The sequence below is a fragment of the Balaenoptera borealis genome, assembly GCF_965194805.1.
Source record: "Balaenoptera borealis genome assembly, chromosome: 9".
Taxonomy (NCBI): Eukaryota; Metazoa; Chordata; class Mammalia; order Artiodactyla; family Balaenopteridae; genus Balaenoptera; species Balaenoptera borealis.
Window position 1 is genome coordinate 111,816,123 of NC_138873.1, and position 19,774 is coordinate 111,835,896.

Here is a 19,774-nt window from a genome sequence, read left to right on the forward strand (position 1 = left end):
AAAAAAAAAAAAATTAAAGTCAGCAAGTAAATTCTGTCCGTTCTACCTCTAAAAACAAGTGTGAAATTCCCCCACTCTCTCCATCCCAGGCTGATTGATCTACTCTGACACGCCATTGCTGACCTGCCTACTCCAGCAGCTTCCTACATAGACCCTTTGCCGATATACTCACCCTCCTTCGATACAGTCTCTGCATATTTTATAATCAAAGGGATCTTTTGATAATGTCAAAATCACGTCACTTCCTTAAATTCTCCAGTGGGTTCCTCGCCTGGGCCTGCAAAGCCCTGAGTGAATGCCAGGCCCCATCTTTCACCTCACCTGAAGCTGCCCCCTCAGGGCTCTGTCAGCCTGCGTCTGGCATGCTCTCAGCTCCATGGCGCTGAGGGCCTTTCCACCTGTCCTGCCTTCTGGATGCTCTTCCCCCAGATCTTCCCAGGGCTGGTTCCTTCTCATCATCCAGGTGGTGTTTTCCTCAAAGTGGCCTTCCCTGACCTTTTAGCAGCTCTCACTTAAATTATTCCATTGTATATTCTTCATCACGCTTAACATTATTTAAAATGTTCTTGTTTTTCGGTTACCTGACTGTCTCCTGCACAAGAAGGTAAGCGCCCTGACAGAGGGGATTGTGTTGAATCCCTTCTCCATGGGATCAGCATATGGGCCCCTCAGTAGGTGCAGAATGGGTGAATGCAGTCGTATCAATATTCACTTCTTTGGGCTTTAGGTTGATCGTCCTAATGTGGAGATCGGGTCTAGAAGATCTCTCCGGTGTTTCCACGATACACGGTTGTTTCTAAACACCAAAGTTTCTCCCTGGCTCTGGCACGTTTTTATGAGCTAGGAAATGTGACCTGAGGTTTCAACGTGTTACCTTCTGAGCTGGTGAAATGGCTGATGGGAATCAGTCCAATGAGCTCCTCAAAATGTATCTTTTCACATGCTGAACTAAATTATATTTCAAAGTAGTGGACAAAAACTTCTCGGTGTAATGATTTTCATTATGAAATCAGTGTCTCATTTCAGAGACTCTGTTTTTTCTTTTGCTATTACATTTGCCAAAGTTTTTTTTTTTTTTCAAATATACTGTAATTGTTTTTATTTTTTAAGGAATTAAAGTGGCTTTGGCACAAGTCATGATTTATATTACTTAAATGTCAGTTATGAACAGCACATGGTTTTCCTTAAATCATGCTTGGCCCAGGAGCCCAGTAACCTAACTTATTGTTTTTTTTGGTCAAAACAATAGCTACATCATTGAATGAAGTGTCTTTCACTGTCAAAAAGAAAAATAGAACCATAACATGGAAACTGTTTTTGATAAGGACTAGAAAATCCCAGACCTGTTAATTGGAGAGTTAAACCACTTGTTTTTCTCAAATATTTAAACTGCAGTGCATGTGGCTCAGTTTTTCAAGTAAGACTCAGACCAAACTTAGTTGAAAACACATTATATTTTCTCTATTGGAATAAAAACAGGAAAAAAGTAGGCTTCAGAATTCTGATGCCGCATTTGGCCATCACAAGAATGGCTAGAGGCAGTAGTGAAGATGCTAAAAAAGAAAACATTGGTGAAGTTCTCACTTTCCATTTCATGTCAGAGAGAGTAAGGAAGTTGATAACAAATACTCTTCTTTTAGTACAGAGAATATTTTTATCAGCTTTTAACCAGAGAAAGTGATTGATACAGCCACAAGCAGCCAATTTTACTTCATTTATTTGTATGCAGTTTTGACACTTGTGGTAAACTAAGTCAAATTATGTTTAGAACATTACTTTTCTATGTGTTTCTATGAGTGGTACTTGCCTCTTTATTATGATAAATTGTAAATATTTTCCATTCATGGCTATTTCAAAGAAAATTCATGACCCACTAAGCATGTATCTTGTCTGACCCTTTATAAACAACATATCATGAATCATTATTTTAAATTTTAGAAGTGTCTGTTAATTCTCATTATGCTGTTACTTTGTAACTCAGGAGCTATTATTAAGACTATGAACTTGAAGGCCGTACTCTAATTTCCTCATAAACTTTTGAAGAAAACCATGTTTTTGCCTATCTCATCTATCATGATGAAGTCTCCAATTTAGGTGATTACCCTGGAACACTGAATTATTGCACTAACAGTAAACCTGATAACTGAGCTAGCTGTCTGCTTCTCTTATGGAACTGGGTGACTTGGAGGGCACACAGCCGAGGGTTCTCTAATGATGCATGTCTGGCTTAAGACAAGGAAGGACGCCTCACAGGAGACCGACTTGGTTTGGGTTCCCTCCTGTTTTGCCCAGGGAGCAGAGCTGGAGGTTTGGATTTTCAGTTTCATCTAAACCAGCTCTGGAAATGCACTCCTTACCTGGAGACCGTGCCTGCGAGTCCTCCTCCTCCTCTGGGCTCGCTCCTCCTGGTGGAAGAACTGTGCTAATTGTTGACATTAATGGCAATTCTTGGAGGACAGCCACCTGAGGGGTAATTTCCATAAACACTGATCTCATCTCCATGATCTCATCTCTCTGAAGGTTTTACAATAACTCATACTTGGAACTGCCATTGTTGATGTGATTCAGGGCCTTGGAGGCACTTGGTCCTCACCGGAGGTTGGTCCATCTTCCCACAGATGCACCTCCTCTAGTGATGGCGGGACCTGGAGCTCCCCTTCCCTCCCCTCCCCTCCCCTTCCCTCCCCTTCCCTCCCCTTCCCTTCCCTTCCCTTCCCTTCCTCCTCTATCAGATCGAGTTCACAGGTAAACTCTGCTACCTGGTAGATTTACTCCTGAATTGGAAATTGAGGGAGAATGTCTTGGCCTCTTTTGCTCACTTCCTTTGTGAACATTAGAAAATTACTCTGCTTCTCTGTGATCCTTGACCAGCTCTGACAAAGGAAGAGATTATATGTGGCGTTTTTTTCAAGGTTAACTAAAACATGTTAGAGTGAACTAAGGTTATGTTAATAGTGCCTGTCATTTAATTTTTTTCCATTCTTGTTTATTTTACTTTTTGAATATGTAAAACATTAACATGCTTCCAAAAGTCAAACTTATTCTAAAGGGTGTATGCAAAGGGGTATCTTTCCCTCTCGGATCCCTTCTCCCTACCCTCTGGGGGTAATGTTCTGCGTTACTTTCTTGTTTAGCTTCTCTCTCTCTCTCTTTCTTTTTCTCCCTTAGCAGAAATTAACATATTTTTTTATTTTCTCTTTTTCTTACACAAAAGGTAGTACACTATGTGTGCTATTTTAGACTTTGCCTTTTTCACTTAACAGTATATTCAGGAAATGGCTCTTCATCAGCTCAGAGAGAGTCCTCATTCTTTTCCACAGCTGCATAGTATGCCATTGTACACATGTACCACAGTTTATTCAACCCGTCTCCAATTTGGTGGCATTTAGGTAGTTTCCAATGTTTTTGCAATTACAAATAATGCTTCAATCAATAGTCTTCTGCATATATATTTTTGTGTTGTTGGAGGTATATCTTCAGATATATCCTTAGAAGTAGGATTACTGGGTCAAAAGGTATAGACATTCTACTGCACAGGAGTTGTACCATTTGGAATTCCCTCTAGCAATGGATGAGTACTGGTTTCCTTACAGTCTCCCCAACAGGATGAATGGTCAAGCTTTTGAATATTTGCTAAAGTGATGGGTAAGAAATGGTATCTCAATATGTAGTTTTAATTTGCATTTCACCTATTATGAACTTGAACATTTTTTCCTGTCTTAAGGTCTGTCTTTCTCTCCTTGTTTTTTGTGAAATGTCTGTACTTGTCTTTTGTCCATTTTTTCTCTATAGGAGTTTTTATCTTTTCCTCTAAATTAAAACAATTCTTTATATAATCTATATGTAAAGATATATAGTATTAATATATAAAAACATATACATAGACTTATACAGTATTAATATTAGGAAGATTAGCCATTTATCCATCTTATATGTTGCAAATATTTTCCTTTAATTTGTCATCTGTTTTTCAACTTTGCTTATAGTGTTTTGCCTTGGAAAAGTTTGAAACAATTTTTTTGTAGTCAGTTATTTTTTCTTAAAAATTTGGTGGTTAGAAAGTCTTTTTCTACACCTGTGTTACAGAGCGATATCTGTTGTTTACTGAAAGAATGTAAAAGGTACTTTTCATATATTAATCATTGAAAGAGCTCTATGAATTAGTAGGAAGCAGCAGCTTTGGAGACAGATGGACCTTGGCTAGTGCCTAACTTCAGTACGTATGAGCTGTGTGACCTTGCACATGATATATTCTAAGTTCAGGTCTCTTCATCTCTAAAAAGTGGATAATAATAGCCTCTACATCATAGAGTTGTGGAATTACCTGAGTTAATACCTGAAAAGGGCTTTGACCAGTTCCTGACACCTAGTCACAGTTGGATAAAAGTTGGCTGGTTAGTTACCATGCTGTAATATTTCAGTTTAAAACATAAAGAGTATAACCTAACGCTCCCTTCTTCAAATTAAGAAAATTCTCTCATCACTTAAATACTGTTTACATCTCTTTTACCATAGGTCTTACAGATCACCGTGAAACAGTGTCTTGTCTTTTATGCATTTTGTCTTACTGTAGCTTAAATCAGATACTCAGATCTGGCTGGGGTTTCTTGTGGAAAGGCTCAATGAGAAAAGTTTGGGACCTGGCAAGAGCAAATTAATGAATTTTAAATGACTAATGCTCATATTTTGTTAGTCAAATGTGAATAATTAATTACAGTTACTGATGCTTCTAAAATGTGGTACTCATAAAGTAAAATTTTTTTGTTACTAGAGTTTACTGGGCATGGAATTCAACATTTTACCAGTGATTATGGTTGCCAGGCACTACATGACCATGCTGCTGGGTTCATTCTATGTGCCCTCCCCTCCTATAGTAGAATCCTGTAGTTTTCAGGAAGAATTCTTGGTTATCAGAGAATCACTGATAAAGCCTTGAGTTGGAAATGTTTTTGGTTCCTGCTTATGCTTACTTTTTAATGATAAATTATGGCTAATATCATTTTTAGCGAGTTGATTTGTTGGGCTTGTCTGGTGACTCTTTCAGTGTTTGGCCTATGATTTCTCAGTCACTGGACTTTGAGACCTGCATGCATTGCTCTGCAAATATGAAACATCTGCCTCTATTTGCAACCATTTATTTGCAAATATGAAACATCTGCTTTTATTAAAGCAGATCTATGAGCCATAAGCCCTCCCCAATTTAGTTCTATACTGAGACTTCATTACCACCACCATGTTCTTTTTATTTAGTGAGAACTTGGAGTTGACGTTTGGGCAGACCAGTCAGTTTGGGGGTTTACCTCAGTTGGTCATGACCAAAAAATTCTAGAGCTACTGTCTTAGATTATTTAGCAATTTTCTCTCTTCTGCTGGTGGTCTAAGAATAGAAAGTATTTTTACTTCTCATTTTAGCTTTAAACTTTAATTATGATACTGTAGCTAGTATTTTTCTTAGGTACCAAACAATTTTAGATGACTAAGCATTGAAACCATTGTAGTTAACACTACAGAGTTAAATACTCCGCTTTTTAATTTACTTGCTTTTGAATGGATAGAATTGTTGTCTGTGTGATGGTATTCTTCTGACTTTATTCCAATTTGGGGCTATCGCGGTTCTTATTTTATGCATTCTACTTGAAAAGTCCTGATGTTCTTAATCTCCCACAGCACGTAATATAGAAAATATTCAACATGAGTTGATTTCATGTCTTCTTTCCCATTCTCTGCCCATGTTTCCTCAATATGAAGTCATGATTAGAAACTTCCATTCATTGCAACTTGATTACATTGATTATGTCTATTTTGGTGTCTTCAGGTTACCAGAGAGAACTTCTCTATCGGAGAGAAGATGGCTCTTTCAGTGCTTTTGGGAATGATGACCCTTATGGGAGCACTTGGTAAGTGTTTCTGCTAATGGAACAAATCCATGTCACCGAATGGGCTCTCTCTAGGTCACGATGGCCATGAAATTGACAGATGTGTCTCTGTATCAGCTTGGAGGCTGCTTTTTCCATAGCCTGGCTTTAAAAGAGATTCTCCTTTTAAAATATGGTTTTAAAACGCTAGTACATCAGATGTTTTTATTTAGAAAAGATAAGTCATAAATCCCCCTCTTTTTTGGTGGGAAAAGCAGCAATAAAATATGATGATGGTGCAGCTGGTAAGAAAAATTGGTTAGAAATACGGAGTATTGTGACATAGTTCTTTTTTTAATCGGACACAGTCAACACTAATTTTGTATTAATACAGTCAATGTAGTTTCTTTAAGGTTATTTTTTTGTGCAAAAACAGTGATGAGGTTAAGTAATGAAGCTCCAGAATTTCCTCCAGGATGAAATCTCCATATGGCTGATTTTGGATGATTACTCTCTCCTTGTACTATCTTCAAGTTCATTTTTCACTCAGAAAAAGATTGGCTAATTGTATCAGTAGGGTTAGATAAGGTGGGCCGTGGTAACAACCCTGTAAATCTCAGTGGTTTATTAACAAAGGTTGTGCTCATGCTGCGTTTCCACTGTGTCTCAGCAGGGGGCTCTGCAGTCTTTGTTTCGGCCACCAACTCACCCTGAGCCTCTAGGCTTGCTGCAGCCTGGGGACAGAAGGCTGGAGTATCCAGCAGTGGCAGTTAGACGCTTCAGCCCGGTATAAGATTTCTTATCACTTTACCATGACCGGAGCTGGCCCCATGGCCATGCCTAACTTCAAGCGGGCAAGGAAGTGAATTCTTCTGCATACCCAAAGTGAAAGAGAACTGCATCGTATTGAATATTAGTAATGTTTGCCACACTAAATCTTTTATAGGATGAAACAGATCTGCTTCAGATTTTCTTTTGGCACGAGTCAGGATGTAGATCCATAAATAGAAAGGTTTCAGTGTTTTATTGCTTGATGTTCTTTTCACCTCAGTATTTAGTGTTCTGTAGCAGACGTTGACATACTTTTTCTTTAAAGGGTCAGATAGTAAATATGCTAGGCATTGCAGACCCCATAGAGCCTCTGTTGCATATTTTTCCTTTTTCCCTCCACCCTCGCTTTCTTTCTTTCTTTTTTAAAATAAATGTATTTGTTTATTTTTGGCTGCATTGGGTCTTCGTTGCTGCACGCAGGCTTTCTCTAGTTGTGGCGAGCTGGGGCTACTCTTGGTTGCAGCGCGTGGGCTTCTCATTGCGGTGGCTTCTCTTGCTGCGGAGCACGGGCTCTAGGCGTGCGGGCTTCAGTAGTTGCGGCACATGGGCTCAGTAGTTGTGGCTCAAGGGCTTAGTTGCTCTGTGGCATGTGGGATCTTCCCAGGCCAGGGATAGAACCCATGTCCCTTACATTGGCAAGCAGATTCTTAACCACTGCGCCTCCAGGGAAGTCCCCACCCTCACTATCTTTCTCCGTTTAAAAACTGTTCTTAGGTGGAGGTTGGGGGCTGTGCAGTGGGGAGAGGCACATATAAACAGACTGTGGGCTGTGTTTGGTGCAGACAGATTTGGCCTACAGGCTGTAATTTGCTGATTCCTGGCCTGTAGGAGAGAAAATATCCATTTCTTCTACTCAAAAGCACGACAGTTTGATTGTGAACTAAACATACTTCATCCACTGCTTTAAGGTTGAGCTAAGTGTGTGATGAGATCTTCCTTGGTAAATACCCGGAACAGTCCAAAGGTGAATAACCTTGGACAGTTTATTTAACTCTCTCTGAGTTTCGAATTCTCAACCTTTAAAATCAAGAGGCGGGATTAGATGATTTCCAAGTTCTTTACCAACTCTGCTCTTTTGTGAGTTGACCTGGAATTTCCCAGCCACACGCAAGGGGAAACCGTGCCCACTGGCCCAGCTGAGTTGTTCACTTTGTTGTCTCTTTGTCGTCTTTCTTCCTTTTGTTCTTTCTTCAGTGATTGGCCCTTTGGTGAATCTTCTGATGGGGGAAAAGGGTTGTTATTGTTGGTGTTTTCTTGCTCAGTGTAATTTGGAGGACAGTATAAACTGTATTTTATGTAATTTTCCCCCCCTTTTCACCAAGGTTGTCAGCTTTTGTTTTAAGATGTTTCCTTGAAGCTGATCCTTACATAGATATTGATCAGAATGTGTTACACAGAACATATACTTGGCTCAAAGGACATCAAAAATCCAATGGTGAATTTTGGGAGCCAGGAAGAGTGATCCACAGTGAGCTTCAAGGTGGCAATAAAAGTCCAGTAACCCTTACGGCTTATATTGTGACTTCTCTCCTGGGATATAAAAAGTATCAGGTACTTAATCTTTAATAAATAATGGGTGGAAAATCACAAGGAAGGTAGGTCTTGATGGGTCAAATACATGTCTGGAAACTTAAAGGATTTTGCAATATTCCATCACATTTGAAGTCTCGAATTTGAGTATTCTTTTGCTTTGCATTTGTGGCCACATTCCAAAAGCTGAGAATATAAACTTTCCCCTCAATTTAGAGCTTCAACACCTGAGGTCATATAAGAGAAGTATCTTTCTCAGGCTATATCTTATGCCCTCATCTTAGTTCGTGATAGTCAATGGGAGAAACACGAGCAAAAGCTCCACTTCTTAGTTTTTATTCCCTCTACGGAATGGTGCCTATTTGCTTGTAGAACCTGAAAAGCAATGTTATTTTCAAAATACATGGCAGATCATTAAATGTCAGTGATCAGGGGTGATTCCCATTGCCTAGGACAAAGTCAGGTGCTTAATAGACACTGAAATTGTTTTTGAATGAACGTTTGAAAATACTTTTTATTTAAATATGTTGGTGACAGGTTATTTTGAATAGTAAAATATATATTTTTTTCTTTCCAGCCTAATATTGATGTGCAGGAGTCTATCAACTTTTTGGAGTCTGAATTCGATAGAGGAATTTCAGACAATTACACCCTGGCTCTTGTAACTTATGCGCTGTCATCTGTGAGAAGCCCTAAAGCCAAGGACGCTTTGAATATGCTGACTTGGAGAGCAGAGCAAGAAGGTAATGTGTGCGACCCGTTCTGCATAATGAAATGTGTAAATGATGTGAGAAAGGTTGGTACACCAGGTGCGAGGTTGATTACATTTATATCTTCTGAATGGGATGAAAATGAGATGCAAGTAAGATCAGGAAGGGTTGACATGGCCATCCTACTGCTACTCTCCCCAAGAGTTTTCTAGAGAACTTTGGGGCCTTGGGTTTTTCCTTCTTTTAGATATGTTCTGCCATGTGTCAGTTACTCTTTGAATCGTCTGATGCCATTTCTGGTTTGGTGGCCTTGAGTGATCATTAAGGCCTTGGTTTTTGGAGAGACTTGGGCTCAAATTCTGGTTCTGTTACTTACCTTTAGGAGCTTCAGTTTCCCTGTCTGTAAAATGGGAGTAACACCTGCTTTAGGGTTGCTGTGAGGATTAAATGAGATAATGTGCAGGGCTTACCACGTCGCAGGTGTTCGAAAATGTGAATTAAAATGCTAACAGAAATGCAAATGTCAAAAAATGCTGTTAGTGAGCTGTATGATTTTTTAACAGTTTTGGAATGGGCACTGCTTATGGGCTACAACAGGACGAAAAGTACAGGTGTTACTGCTTTCCAAATGGCCTCTGTGTGGCAGAGGGGCTGGGTGGGCAGAAACATTTTAGGTCATGTCAGTTTATTTAAAGCTCTGTTAATTCAAGAAGGGGTAGTTATGGAAAGTGCTTAGAGACTTCTGAGACTGTAAAAAATAGTGTGTTATTATTAGCAGTAAGTTAGACTACATCCTTATTACCTGTTGCAGTGCTGGGGACTCGACGATTACTGCATCGAAGCTGAAGTAGTCCTTGACATTTCTGCTTCTCTGCTTGGCTAAGTGGTAGTTATTTCACATTCCAATGAAGTGTGGTCATCATCTAAATAGTAATATCTGAGAGAATGGGAAGGGGGTACCACGTAGGATGTTCATCTGGGGGCTAGCAGGAATATCTCTAGGAAGGTTGTTGAGCTGGCCAGGGTCCCTCATTTTTTCTTGGAGTCTTGGCTTTTGAACTTATAACACCAACTTTCAGATAATGAAAAAAGGAGTATTTCCCGTTAGGGCTGGTTAATGGCAGATTCCCAGAACAGGGTTCTTTCCAATATGTCCTAATATATTTTGGGATGGTCTGGAATAGAGTATGGTTTTTAAAAAAAATAATTTATAGCTTTTTGGTCTTGAGCCAAACATATGGAATTTCTCTTGGGAAAATATTTTTATCAAAATGTCCTCAAATATAAGTAATAGGACAAGGATGAAATTTTATAAGTTTTAATAGTTTAAGAAGTGACATGTAAGTACACGTTTGTGTGTGTGTGTGTGAATATACGTATATTTGCTTGGCATCAATATACACATGTATAGAAATATGTATACTTTTATGCTAGTCAAGGAGAACTTGGACCAGTGTAGGAATGTTTAATGGTATCAAGTGTTATTTTTCTGTATTTGGCCAGACCATTACTACTTTTCTCCCGCAGGAGGCATGCAATTCTGGGTGTCATCAGTGTCCAGACTTTCTGAATCCTGGCAACCAAGCTCCCTGGATATTGAAGTCGCGGCCTATGCACTGCTCTCACACTTTCTGCAGCATCAGATTTCTGAGGGAATCCCGATTATGAGGTGGCTAAGCAGGCAGAGAAATAGCTTGGGAGGTTTTGCATCTACCCAGGTGAGTGATGATCGCTTTAAATTTCTTTATAAAAATAATTATATATATATGTAAAACTACTTATAAAATTAAATATATATATATATATTTTTTTTTTATTATATGTGGTTGCTTTATTTCATGACGTCATAAAATTACATGGCAGTTAAAAAGTTTAGTAACTTAAATCAAAGGTTTAAGTTACTAATTTTAATTTTTTCTCATCTTTGATATAAACATCGTATCTGATACCCATATGGGATAAATTAGTTCCCTGTCTCACTAGCCATTTGTCATCTCTGGTACCCGGTACAAATGGAGCTCAGTTCTAGTCAGTGGATATTTTCTGAGTCTTCCCTGGACTCCAGGTCAAGCAGATTCAAAGGTGAATCGAGGAGAGTTCCACTCCCAAGGAAGGTGGACGAGTGTGCAGTGGCATCCTAAACATGACTGAAATTTACTCTTTGGCGGCCTTAATATAGCCTTATGTGCACACATCTTTTTCTTTTCCCAACAGGACACCATTGTGGCCTTGAAGGCCCTGTCTGAGTTTGCAGCCCTAATGAACATAGAAGAGACAAATATCCAAGTGACTGTGGTGGGGTCCGGTTCACTGAGTCCTGTGAAGTTTGTGATTAGCACACAGAACCGCTTTCTCCTTCAGACGGCTGAGGTGTGGACAAGGGGGTGGTTCTCCGAATGTCTGTGTAGATGATTCCTTCTGCTGGAGTACTGCTTTATTTCCTTTCTGTTGACTTCAACAAAGACTTGTTCCCAGAGCTCTGTGCTGGCGGGAAGGAGTACCCTCCCTTGGTTGAATTTGCCGAGCTGGGGAAGGGAGGAGGGCTTGAGAACTTTGGACAGATTTGGAAAAGGAGAAAACATGGGCCCTGTCTTACTGGGAGAGGAATGAATACCCGTGGAGTTCCTATTCTTTGCAGGCCCTGTGCCAGATTTCTTTACATGTGCTATTGCATTTACTTCTCAGACCAAGTACCTTTATCCCCACTGTACATATTATAAAACTGAGGCTAAGAGAGTTTAGCTAACTCTCCCAAGATCATGGTGCTAGTAACAGTAGAGCTAGGATTTGAACCCATGATTACGAAGACCATGTCCCTTTAGGCTGCACCACATGTCCTCTTAGGTGAATTGATAGAACCAGTAGTAGAACTCTTTCTTTAAAATGGAATAAAGGACTATGCTAGACCCTAACTTTATTCCCTTGGTTAACCTTGTAGGAAGTTGAGGGTAATGGGTGAAAGCGGTAACTTTAAGGCTAGAACCTGAGGGAGAGGGGTGATGGCAAAGGAAAAAGAAGGAGTAGTGTTGGTCCCAGTCAGTGATGGTGTGCCATTGTGTTCTCAGGAAGGCCAGGGACTTAGAGGCTGAGGGAGGCTTGAGGAGGGAGGGATGACTTTCATTTCTTGTCTTTCATGCTTCAGCCCCTACAGAAGGGCAGACCTGTCCACAGCACTAATGTGCACTTCCTCTGCCTTCACCCCCCTTATCTGGTTGACCCATAACTTTTGACATGTGAGGTGTGTAAAGTTCTTAGAACTTTACAGCGCACACAGCTTACACTCCCAGTGAGGGATAACAGTGGTCTCTTGTGCTGGTTGGAAGGACCTAGATATGGACAATTAACCTTATTCACCTTTTCCCACCTTTATTCAGCTTGCTGTGATACAGCCAACTGCAGTTAATATTTCTGCAAGCGGTTTTGGATTTGCTATTTGTCAGGTATGTCATAATGTTTATTTTTGTTTTGTTAAATAGGACTTGCTATACTAATTCTTTGGTTTGGGGCACTGCTAAATCTTTAACTTAGATGATGTAAAATTCTTAATGATTTATTTCTATGACTCAGGCAAGATAAATCACTATCTTTAACAAAAAGTGTTAGAGGTGTTACTAGCTAGTGAGTAGACAGCAACTATATAGTTTGATAATCTACAGTTTGATAATATTTCTTGAGTATTATATGCTTTTTGAAGTAAGGATTAAAATCCTCCAATATGATTAATGTGAATTGTTGGGAACTCCGACCTTTTTTTGTAAAAATACAGCTTAGAAATTGTAATGCTGGGTAGAGTTTCTACTGTGACTTGATAACCATATAGCATTTTACTTACCATTTCTTAATATTCATTTAACAATATAAAGGTCAACATGGTATTATAAGTAATTGACTTGAAGATAGGAAATGTGTCCCTTTGCTGTAAAATTTTATATTATAGTAAATAAAACAATTAGCGCATGATATGTTCAGTGCTCTGCTCTAGGAAGAAAATCTAAAGAAATCTACCCTTAATTGGGATACAATAAAATGGAAGTAGTATGTAAAATACTGAATGGAAGTTATTATGCTTAAAAATACATGAAAATCATGGGGACCTAAAACCGTGTTATTGAGATGCAAAATAATATGTGATAGTACTAAAAAAGATTATGTGCTTGGTTAGAAAAAAAAAAACCAAACAAACCCTGAAAGATTTACTGAGAAAGTTAAAAAAAAGGCTATTATAGAGAAAAAGTACTTTTTCAAAAACCAGAACAACTATTCTAGTTGAGAGAACAGATGTACTTTCTAAGGCACAATGTGAAGGGCACATGGTCAGGTATAATTTGGAAACTTAGAAATAATGTGAAGATTATTTTGTACGATACTCAAAACACAGTAAATGTTTTTTAAAATCAAGGAAAAAATCACAGTTAAAAAGAACAGTATTCAATGAAAAGGATAGAAAGAGAAAAGAGTGAATAATTTGTATTGGTCTTTTTTTTTTAAAGTCTTTGTTGAATTTATTGCAATATTGCTTCTATTTTATGTTTTGGTTTTTTGACCATGAGGCATGTGGGATCTTAACTCCCCAACCAGGGATCGAACCCGCACCCCCCTACATTGGAAGGCGAAGTCTTAACTACTGGACCGCCAGGGAAGTCCCTTTGTATCGGTCTTTACTAACAAAGACCAGACCATGTGAAAATTCTCACTCCCAAACTGTCTTTTCATGTGAAGAGTAAATCCAAAAGTAAATACATAAGATATTTTAGTTACGATTGAAAAATTTTATGTACTTAAACCACCAAATTGGTTGGAACTCATTCTTGATAAACCAAATGTAGATAAATTACTGAAGTTAGATGATTTTTATTTGAGATTTGAAGGACACAGCAGTAAATATGGTACCTAGTGGTCAGAATGTTCACCAGTCCTATGTTGCATCAACATGCAGAAAATGAAACGTAGGTACCAATAGGTACTTCTTGTAATGGAGAAAAAAATTGCAAAAAAGCTGGTCACCCAGAAATAGGTATTGACATTTCCTCTAGTTGATATTTTTGTAAGTGCTCTGGATAAAGGAGGGCAAGGAAAACTCTCAGGTTTTCAGTAAATGATAAAAAGCAAAGCTGTTGGAAATAAACTGCAAGATTTCTTGACGTTCTCTGAGTGAGCAGTTGAGCTTTATTGTGGACCAAATATAAACTAACACTTAGTTATAGATGAATATTAATTATGACCCAGGGGACAAATCTAGTAGTCGTGTTTGTTCTGTGATGAGATCGGTCTCTAAAGGAAAATGCGTGCCACGGGGAAGGGGGTAATGAAAATCACGGAGACTGTCTCTCCAATTGATGGAACCATTCTTCAACGGCTCCAAGAACACTCTACACTTTTAATTGTAGTTTAAGAAAAAGTTGGAGAATGTCCAGACTGAGATATTCCAGAATGATCAAGGGGAGGAAGGATTATATGATATAGGTGTGGCAGAATAAGAAGTTGGAACTCTTAGGTTTGAAAGATGAAGGCTTAGAGAGAGGATTTTTTTTTTTTAAAGTATGTAAATCCACAGTGGGTACTACACGTTTAGGTCGGAGGGGCATGTGTGTGTGTGTGTGAGATTTAAGTATTAGCAAAAGAAAATACAATATTACATAGTAATAGTAAGGTTTATGAACCTTAGTATCGAAAAAAACGGAAGGGGTGAAGAATTTAAATAGATCCCTATTCAAGTTGACATGAGGCAGGCCTAGGAAATTTAGAGGACATTCTCAAGCTTCTGATCTTAGGGTCCCTTTGAGGAAAACACTGGCCCTCACGCCTCCTCAGGGTCCCCGCAGCGCCATTCACATTGGTGGTGGGCACAGAGTATATGCTGAAAAAGACCCAGTTGACTTGAAATCCATCATTTATTTCATCCTCTTTGAAAAACATTGTGTGATCGAAAAAGAAGCCTTAGCAGTTGAATAGGTTTTTGTTCCACCAAGGCTCTTGGGTGAAAACATTTTGATGTATGCTACTGATAGTTCCAGTTTGTGAAAAATAACTCCAGTTGGGCAGCAGAGCTTAGAAATTAGTGGATGCTTTCAGGAAACTTGGCAATAGTTTAACTTTTTCCCTCAAGGGAATGTTTTACATTATTTGAAAAAAAAAAATACACATGAATATTGTCCATGATGGTCTATGATACTTGGAATATTACCTAACAATTTTCTCAATTTTAAACATCATTGTTTATAAACTTTTATAATTATATTTGTGATACTTCGTTAGCTAGTAAAACTAATTTTTTTTTAGGTTGAAGATTACCAATCTAGTTGGGTTTATCCCAAAGAGAATCATTACCTAATATTTAGGATACATAATGAAGGCAATTTATTGCTAGTAACTTATTATTTATGCTTATTTGTTATTTATTACAGCTTAATGTTATCTATAATGTGAAAGATTCCAGATCTTCCATAATCCAAAGATCTATTCAAGATCAAGAAGCCTTTGATTTAGACATTGCTGTAAAAGATGATAAAGATGATATCAATCACTTGAATTTGAATGTGTGCACAAGGTTGGTATCTAAGTCCCTCCTTTTTCTCCTTCTCCTTAAAAAAATAGATTTGAAGATTTAATTAAATATATATCGTTGTTTATATATTTAATTATATTCAATATAACTCTATAGTTATCGAACTATATCAATATAAGGAGTTACATTTAACAAAGATTTCAGTTATGCATTACACTTCAGATTACAAACTAGAAATACTGCTAATTATATTTAAGCATTTCTCAACATGCCCAAATTATTTACAAGTTTTCCTTGTATTTATAACAAGTTTGAATATAAACATTTAATAAAACTCAGGTTTAATTTATAAAAACTTTAACAAATCATGTTTAATACTCCAAAATTGATTATTTCTTTTTGTTGGTCATTTTTCTGTTAAGTAATTATTCCAGGTTCATATTTAACCTTTAGTTTTGTGCACTTAACTCAAAACCTCATAAGAGTGTGCAAGTTCAATGAAGAGCATAGTTTTTTTTTTAGACACAGTGAAAATAGTCCAGTTTAGAAGATCCTTGCATTGGATAATTAGGCACTTTACAGCTTCTGGGAGTACTTAATAAGGTGACTATTAAATTTGGTCTGTGTCCAGAGCATCTGAGGATCTTGTTAAGTGATAAGAAAAAGGTATCCGTTTCAAGACTACTGACTTCATAGATTCAGGGTCTGTGAAGCCGCCTCCAGCTTTCTTGCCTATTCTAATGCACACGTAAGTTTGAGAGCAAGTCCTTCAGAAAGTTCTTGAATCAAGAGACTAAAATTTCTTCCTTGTCAATCTCCCCTCTTAGTTCTGCCTGATTTGGTGTTAAGCTGGGTGTTACTGCAAGATGCACTGATATTGAGGAGCTGCTGCCTGCCCTTTCTAAATATCCTGTAGCGTCTGGTTGACCTTGGGCTGTTGGGCTGGAGGTCACTGATGTGGTCCTGAGCCGCCACATCCTCTCAAGGTCATCTGTAGGTGTTCCTCCAGATGGTCAACCTTCTTAGCCATTGCCTGAACCCAGTCTCCTCCATTACTGCTACCATCCCTACTATCTTGGGCCTTCTTGTTCCTTTCTGTTTTTTGAAAGTATTTTTTAAAATATTATTTATTTATTTATTTTGGCCGCACCAGGTCTTAGTTGCGGCATGAGGGATCTTCTTTGAGGCATGTGGGCTCTTAGTTGCAGCATGCGGACTTCTTGGTTGCAGCATGTGAACTTCTTAGTTGTGGCATGCGGACGCTTAGTCGCGGCATGCATGTGGGATCTAGTTCCCCGACCAGGGATTGAACCTGGGCCCCCTGCATTGGGAGTGTGGAGTCTTACCCGCTGGACCACCAGGGAAGTCCCAGGGCCTTCCTGTTCCTGATTTTGGTATAAATTGTCAATGTGTTTGCCCCCTTTCTCACCTGTTTGGGCATTTTGAACCAGCAGCTTGGGGATATCAGAATCTCTGCAGTAGCTTCCTTTTCAGCTGAGAAGAAAGTAGGACTCCCATTATACTTTACTAAGATTGCAACTGGGCTCTGTTCCAGAATAACAACATCAAGTTATTATTATTTAAACAACAACCACCTACATTTATCACAAACTTACATGCCAGGCATTGTATCAATGACTTGCACACATGTCTCATTTAATCCTTAGAATTACTCTATAAAGTAAGTGCTATTATTATGCCTGCTTTTCTCATTTACTCCTTCAGTCATTCATTCCCTCAGTAAATATTGGTTTAGTCTCCATTATGTGCCAGGCACAGTGTTAGGATTTGGAATATAATGGTTAGCCAAAAAGGCACAGCCTTGTCTTCACAGAACTTACTATTTGGAAGAGGAGACAGAAATTAATAAAAATAAATCCTGAAAACAATGTTACCAAACTGAAGTCTGGCTGCTTGCAGCTCGAAAGTCAATAACTGAGAGGCAGTTGTTGGTAGAAACGAAAGATGCTTTAAGCAGAAAAGCCGGCAATCTGGGGAGAAGGTGGACTCATGTCCTGAGATCAACTCTGAAGCTTCAGTCCAGCTGTGACAGTTTTTAAAGGGAAAAAAGGGAGTAATCTCAGTTGATCATTGAGATGGGAGTCAGAGCCATTGCCATCGCCGCCCCCCCACCCCCCGTTTGCAGGCTTGTGGACTTCTTGTGATCTTTCTTTACATGTTATCTTGTTCACACAGTTTGTTCATAAGATTACTAAAGGGAAAGCTGGGGAAGAGATCTGGTCATCTGTTAATTACTTATTCTTCATTTCTACTTTTTTGATCTACAGAAAGAACCAACAGGTTAGGCAAGGTATTGTGTGATCAAAAGATTTGAAAAGTGTGCTTGGGCTGGAGATGAGAAGAGCATGGGGGTTCCTGGTTTAAGGTTAGTTACAACATAGCTTTGCTGAAGTGACAGGAAAAGGGGTTTCCTCATGAGGGTGATTTCCTGCAAAGAGCTGCTTATAGCAGGTCTAAAATTCTACTTTTGAAAAGGGCAAAGAAGAATAGCCTTATGGAGCAATGAGAGGGATTTTACCTCTTAGGGAGGTCAGGTAAAGACACAGAGGAGGAAAATGAGGTGAAACTGAGATTCAGACCATAATGGGGTTTCACTGTTTATAGGGGCTCATGTAAAGATGCAGGATTCCAAATCTTAATCCAGCATCAGGAAATCAGACAGGCAATAGACTTTGCTAGGTAGAGGACATCTATATCTTTTTCTTTCTTTCTTTTTTTTGGAGGACCTGGAGAAGGGAAGTGTTTTAATGTCAGGGTTGGGGGCTTTATAAAAAGGATTTAGATGTTGCTACTAGTTTTCTGACAAAAATCTGCTATGAAATACAAAATACATTTTAAATGAATTCTTTCAGTGGCACTTTATAAAAAGAAGAGCTGGTGTTTCAGGCACTTCATTCTCATCAGTAGGGTCCAAGCCCTTACTCACCTCAGAAAAGGTTTCTCTGTGGCATGGTAATTTAACACATTCTGCCCCTGGTTGGTGGAAAGACCAGGTCAACCAAAGCACTTCTGATGATGCACTGAAGTCATCATATCTAAGCAGGTTGGCTGTTTTTCTCATCTCTAAAACCCCTCTAGTTTTAACGCCCGTATTGGTTTTCTGTAGCGTCTCTTCTGGCTGAGTGCCTCACCAGCAGATGGTTTCAGCTGCCTGGGATCACCGAACCCACTGCAGTCAGCACTTGTACTGTGTGGCTTTTCAATCACGTTTGGCAGGCATCAGTTTGCTGCTTTAAAAAGCAAGATTTTCTTCGCGCCCTTCTTGCTTTTGCCATTTAAAGGACAAGAGGAACTAACGATGCTAAGAGACTTTCATGTTGGAGACAAACTCCTTTCCATAATGACATTGGGCTGTTTCAGATCCAAACAAAAAGCTCTTGCCATCTGTTGATTTTAGAAAAATAATTATTTTAAAGGAGACAAAATGTTGTTGGTGCCCAGATGCTTTGATATTCACGACGTGTACAACAGGGTTAGAGAACGAGCAGTGTAATAAAACTTTCCGAGGCTTGTCATTCTCCCGAGGTGGCTAAAGAAAACACAAAAATGTGCTCCAAGTGTGTGGGAGAAGAAAGGGAAGGACCTTGACTACTGGTCTTCTTTTTTCTAAAAGCAGATGAAGAAAAGGTTGTTGAAGACTTGGCCGCTGTCTTCTGCTAAGTGGTCAAGTGATGCCTCTTTTTCGGTTCCTAGCTTTGAGTTGGAGAGCTTAGTGCCATCAACTTTTGGGAAAATGAAAAATGCAATGTGGTTTGGTATCAACCACTGGAAAACAGATTTGCCCATCAAAGGGGCAAAGTTTGCCTTCCTTACAACCCAGGGGCCCAAGTCTGCTACATTGCAGGCATTCCATGCTGACTAACAAATGGACCCGTTGTTCTATTCCTCATGTGGTTGAAAGTTATAAGAATTTCAGACCTGTAAGGAAAGGGTTACCTTTTTACAGTTTTCTATAGTAATTTTTTATTTCAATGAAACAGTAAATGTTTGGAATAACACTTGGCAGTTTTAATTTTTATATGAAGATAGTTTGCCAACAGCTTTAGGTTTTTCCTAAAGGGTTCTCTTCTATCCTCTTCTCTTTGATTTAGGTTTCTGGGCCCAGCTAGAAGTGGCATGGCCCTTATGGAAATTAACCTCCTCAGTGGTTTTACCGTGTCCTCAGATGCCATTTCCCTGAGTGAGACCGTGAAAAAAGTAGAACACGACCATGGAAAACTCCACCTCTACTTAGACTCTGTAAGTAGTAAAACCTAAGTTTCACATTGGTAACCATTGACAAAGCCACTATTTATTGTGTTCAAAATTACCTTTACTTTAAA

The 19,774-nt window shown here is 38.9% G+C and overlaps 1 protein-coding gene and 1 long non-coding RNA gene across 3 annotated transcripts in view; one reads left to right on the top strand and one right to left on the bottom strand.

The window, feature by feature from the left end:
* The window catches only part of LOC309634743, a 632,894-nt gene that overhangs the window by 275,463 nt on the left and 337,657 nt on the right, over positions 1-19,774 (bottom strand). The window lies entirely within an intron of this gene.
* CD109 (CD109 molecule) overlaps positions 1-19,774 on the top strand; it is a 132,608-nt gene that overhangs the window by 108,660 nt on the left and 4,174 nt on the right. For both annotated transcript variants that reach the window (XM_082405031.1, XM_082405032.1), the window contains 8 exons: positions 5,816-5,897; positions 8,009-8,237; positions 8,794-8,959; positions 10,454-10,644; positions 11,141-11,296; positions 12,301-12,366; positions 15,331-15,473; positions 19,544-19,691. In XM_082405031.1, the coding sequence (XP_082261157.1) occupies positions 5,816-5,897; positions 8,009-8,237; positions 8,794-8,959; positions 10,454-10,644; positions 11,141-11,296; positions 12,301-12,366; positions 15,331-15,473; positions 19,544-19,691 (1,181 nt within the window). The remainder of the gene's footprint in view (positions 1-5,815; positions 5,898-8,008; positions 8,238-8,793; positions 8,960-10,453; positions 10,645-11,140; positions 11,297-12,300; positions 12,367-15,330; positions 15,474-19,543; positions 19,692-19,774) is intronic.